Source organism: Tupaia chinensis, unplaced genomic scaffold, assembly GCF_000334495.1.
Source record: "Tupaia chinensis unplaced genomic scaffold, TupChi_1.0 Scaffold000161_1, whole genome shotgun sequence".
Classification (NCBI taxonomy): Eukaryota; Metazoa; Chordata; class Mammalia; order Scandentia; family Tupaiidae; genus Tupaia; species Tupaia belangeri.
This window is the reverse complement of record NW_006159632.1, coordinates 2,025,746-2,030,218: the sequence shown is the minus strand read 5'-3', so window position 1 is coordinate 2,030,218 and position 4,473 is coordinate 2,025,746. Positions and strand designations below refer to the sequence as shown.

Sequence of the window (4,473 nt, the reverse complement as noted above, 5' to 3'; positions counted from 1 at the left end):
CAGTCCACCCGGGCTCCCGGCCCCCCGCCCCGGCCACTGTTCCACAGCGTCTCCTGCAGCTCTTCGCACGTGGGAAATTTGTAGAGAACCCCTAAGGAGACACCAGTGTCCAGCGACCAGTCAGCCTCTGTGCCTGCTCAGCCAGTGCTGGCAGAGCTCCTGCAGGGCCAGGTGCTGCCAGGGCCGGGCACACGGTCTCAGCGAAGCCAGAGCCTGTCCTGGGTGTTTCTGGCGGTGGGGAAGGGGGTGGAATGGAGCTGCCTGGCTGACGCTCAGAGAAATGTAACCCACAGCAGCGACGGGATGTCGGGCAGCGCTCCGGGGGACTAAGAGCCCAGAGTGGACCCGTCACAAGGAGCAGGCAGAGCTGGAGCGCTCGGGGCGCAGGCAAAGGCCACAGATCCAGGCGGGCTGCCGGTGGGCGGAGTGCTGGTGCCAGCTCGGGCTTGGGGCCTGCGGCTGCGCAGGCCCCTAGGTGGAAGGCCGGGCAGTGACCAGCCTGGATGGCCAATGTGGATGGAGCGCAGGATTCCGAGGGGGAGCAGGGTGTGACTATGACCCAGGCCAGGCAGGTCTCAGGCCACTCTAGGTCACTAGGACTGCCTCCTCTACCTGGGGCTGCCCCCTCCACCCGGGGCGGCCCCCTCCACCCGGGGCTGCAGTTGTGAGCACTTTGTACTTCAGAAGGCCGTCAGACCTGCTTTTGTGATGCCCCCAATGTTAGCTGTTGTCAAAATCATGTTGATGATGACGCCTAAAGAGGAATAAAAAGTTAAGCAAAGTAGCAAAAGAGAAAAGAAAATAAACAGTAGGGTTCTTTGTTCTTTTTTCCTCGTAGGGTGCGTGTGTTCACCAGAAAGACAGAGAGGAGACAGAAAGCGAGAAATCTTCCCCAGGGGTGATGGCCATGCTGCAGTCCCTTCTCCTCCATTCTCCGCTCGGGTTCTTGGGCACGCACATATAACGTGCCCAGTGTGAGTTTTAAGCCTCCAGGTCCAGGACTTGAACCGCAGGCAGGTAGGTGGGAGTTCAGCGACATAATCATTATGCCATCTGCTGGTCCCAACAGCAGGATTCTTGATGGCTGGCCAGGAAGACCAGCTTGTATTGAGGTGTTACATACAGACGGGAAGTGCCCGCAGTGCACGGCTGATTTCCACGCACCAAACTCACCTGATCACCACGGCCTGGGCCCGCAGATGGTGCAGCAGTTACATTGCTGGGCTCACAGATGGCCAACCACGGTTTGAACCCTGGACCCAGTGGTTTGAAACACACCTGTGCATGTGCGCGCATGCCCAAAATCCCAGGAGGAGGAAGGACAGGGCTGCGGTGTCGCCACCTCCGGGCAGGGACTTAACACCTTCCCTCTGTGTTCCTCTCTCTCTGGTGAGCGCATGTACCTTAAGGCAAAAACCTCTAAAAAAAAAAAAAAAAAAAAAAGCGAGGATCCCGTCTGCTCTCCTGGTCACTGTCCTTGCAGAGCGACAGCTGTCCCTGCAGCTACACCCCCCAGGACAGCAGGCCATTCGCCCTCTCCTACTGACCGTCCACTCACACATGTGCACATCTGAGCCTACGTGTGTGGCCTCGCCTTCGAGAGGGAATTGAGCTGAGAGCATTGCAGGACGGTCCACAGAGGGCCCAGGTCTGGGAGGAAGAGGCAACATGGACGGACAGGAAATGACCCCTGGGTGAATGTCAGGGAGAGAGGCCGCAGGAGGAGGAGAGGAGAGGAGGCAGAAGGCGGCCTGCGGGGTACCAATGAAAACCTGGGGGGTTGGCTGGAGACGAAGGCAGGTTCCCCTTGGCCTGGTTTGGCCCCACCAAGCTCCCCTGCCCTCAGCCTCAGAGAGCTCCGTGGACTGCTTGGTCAGGTGAGCGACACTGATGTGGGCTGTGGGGTGCAGAGATTCCAGCCGCCAGCCGGACGGGAGAACCCAAGGCCCCTCTGCTCCAGTGAGCAGCCCCACCAGCCCCAGCCTTGGAACTCTGGCCATGCCGTCAGCCTTCAGGGAATTGAGATGGGCCCGGCCAAAGGGGTCAGAGGAAGAAGGTGCAGGGTCCCCCACCCAGCGGAGATATGCACCAGTTTGGAGGGCACTGCCGAGCCTGGCTCGCCCCAGAGGACTTATCCTCCCGTGTGGCGTCCTGGCCTCCGGTGCACGTGTGGTCTGAACAATCACCAGGGCCGCATCTGTGTCCATGCAGCGCCCTCTGCTTCCTCCAAACCAGGTGGGCAGGAGGGGTGCGGCTCCCCTCACCCCACAGAGCCCCCAGAGCCAGGAGAGGCTCTCCCGGTGAACGCGGCAGGGCAGACAGACGGAGCTCCCGTGCCGAGCTCACCATGGGTGCGAGGGTGGCTGTGGTGGCCAGCGGACCTAACTCAGAGGGCCTCAGTGCTGCTCACTGCGCCTGGCTCGTCCCTGGGCGCCCACGTGCCTTCTTCCACGCACTGCCAGAACGCAGCCCTGCGGGGTGCCTCCTGCGACGTGGACACACGTGTGCTGTCATATGGGCAGGAGGTGGTAGCCGGGCCGGCTCTGCTGGTGTGTGCACTTGGTCTGCAGCCTACCTACCTGCAGAGGCGGGAGGGTGCAGCAGGGCTTGGGGCGCCTGCTCCCGGTCCCTGCTCTCCTGCTGGCTGCCTCGGGCCCCAACAGGCCTCAGTCCCCTGCTCCAAGACAGCTCCACGCCCTCATAGTTTCTGTGAAGGATCACATATGGTGACCCCATTAGTGCTCAGACGGGTGACGGCTGTCACTGGGACTCGTGCTGTGGGCAGGGCACAGTGAAACCCCACAGTGCCCAGGCCACTCCAGAGCAGCCCATGCGAGAACTACCGAGCGGCCAGACAAGCGGCCCAGGGGAGTTGAGGCGGCACCTGCAGCCCAATAGGTGCGCATGCGCTGCGTGACGGCCACCAGCACCTGCCTGCTCCCCGAGGCTTTGAGAAGCTAAGAGACAGGTGTCACCACTGGGTCTGGAATGCAAGGCCCCAGGAAGACACCGTGGGAAAACCGTCCCAACCCTGGGACGAGGGTCTGCTTTTACGAGGGTGCTGGGAATGCCAGAAACCGACTTCCGGAACTGTCTGCCCAGTCAGGGAGGTGGCACTGCCTCTGGGGTCAAAGTGTTGTAATCAGACACAGACTGACCGGGACGGAGGTATCCAGGGACGGTTTTCTGTAAGTTATCACCGACATTTATTGATGCATTTAAACTTGGCAAGAGATGCTTCAAAACACTAGACCCTGCACGCGCTCGCTTGGCCAGGGCACCCCGGCGGCTCACTATGAAACGCCTGCTGCTTTGCCAGTGGTGGGGATAACATGGGGAGGAGGACAGCACTGAGGACCCAAAGAAACAAGTGAGAAATGACTCGGGCGCAGCCGCCCCGGCCCGAGGCTGAGAGCTTGCAGGGTCTCCACAGAGACGTCCGGGCAGAACCGTTTTCAGCATGGACGGAGTCAGAGGATGGTGCAGAAGAACTTCTTCTCCCTGAAGGGGTTTTCCGACGCGGGCACAGGGATGATGAGGGGGTCCTCGTGCATGTGGGCCTCGCAGTAAGCCAGGAGGTCGGCGGCGGCCAGGGAGACCTGTGGGGACGGAGCACAGGCACTCACCTAGCTGGCTCTGAGTGGGCCGACTGTGCCCAGCGACAGCGAGGCCAGGTGCAGGCTGGGGCGCATGGTGACCTGCTGGACCTGGCGGAGCCGGTGCGACGGCACTCAGCAGTACTAGAGATGCTGGTTCGGGGCCAGGCGCGCCCAAGCCTGGTGCAGACACTGCACCCCCTCACAGAACACAGGGACGGCTGTGTCCAACGGGCACCTGTGTTTGAACCTGGCCGAAAGCTCCCTCCAGGCCTCTCCCCAGCTGAGTCCAGAGGAAGGGTGGTGCAGGGGCAGGTCCCACGCTTGGCCAGCGGTGGTGGAGCAGGACCACTCCCCAAGGAGGCTGCTCCCCCGCAGTGCTCCCGGGAGGCTCACAGGCTGGCCGAGGGCATGGCATATAGGACTCCTCTCAGGACAGCCCGCGTCTGAATCCTCTCGTGAGCAGGGGCAGCGCCCCACAAGCAAAGGGAAAAATGTTCCAGAGCCTCCAGCCGTACAAGCCACACGCGTCCCCTTCTGGGCTTTTTAAATGGGCTCATCTCCCAATCCAGACCCCCTTCGGCATGGCAGGTCAAGGACCAGCAGTCACCAGGCCCTGACGGGGCTGCGACTGTGGGGGTGTGGTTGGAGCAGGGCTTCTAGGTCCACCTGTGCTCCTCGGCAGCTGTGTGCCCTTGGACAAGCATCTCAACCTCTCTGAGCTTCACTGGTGTCACGGGCAAGATTTAGGAGACTCGGACTCCTCCACAGTCCCCCCTCTAAGCAGCCTGAGCCTACCTTTAGCACACAGTGGGCATTTTAGGTCCCATGCCCCCCCCCCCCCCCCTGCTACGCGGAAGCGCGGGGTGGACGGGTC

The 4,473-nt window shown here is 61.7% G+C and overlaps 1 protein-coding gene across 1 annotated transcript in view; it reads right to left on the bottom strand.

The window, feature by feature from the left end:
• Positions 1-3,016: 3,016 nt before the first annotated feature.
• The window catches only part of GNG4 (G protein subunit gamma 4), a 30,690-nt gene continuing 29,233 nt past the window's right edge, over positions 3,017-4,473 (bottom strand). Inside the window, exon 4 of the mRNA XM_006145959.3 lies at positions 3,017-3,599. Within this exon, the coding sequence (XP_006146021.1) occupies positions 3,471-3,599 (129 nt within the window). The 3' untranslated portion in view covers positions 3,017-3,470. The remainder of the gene's footprint in view (positions 3,600-4,473) is intronic.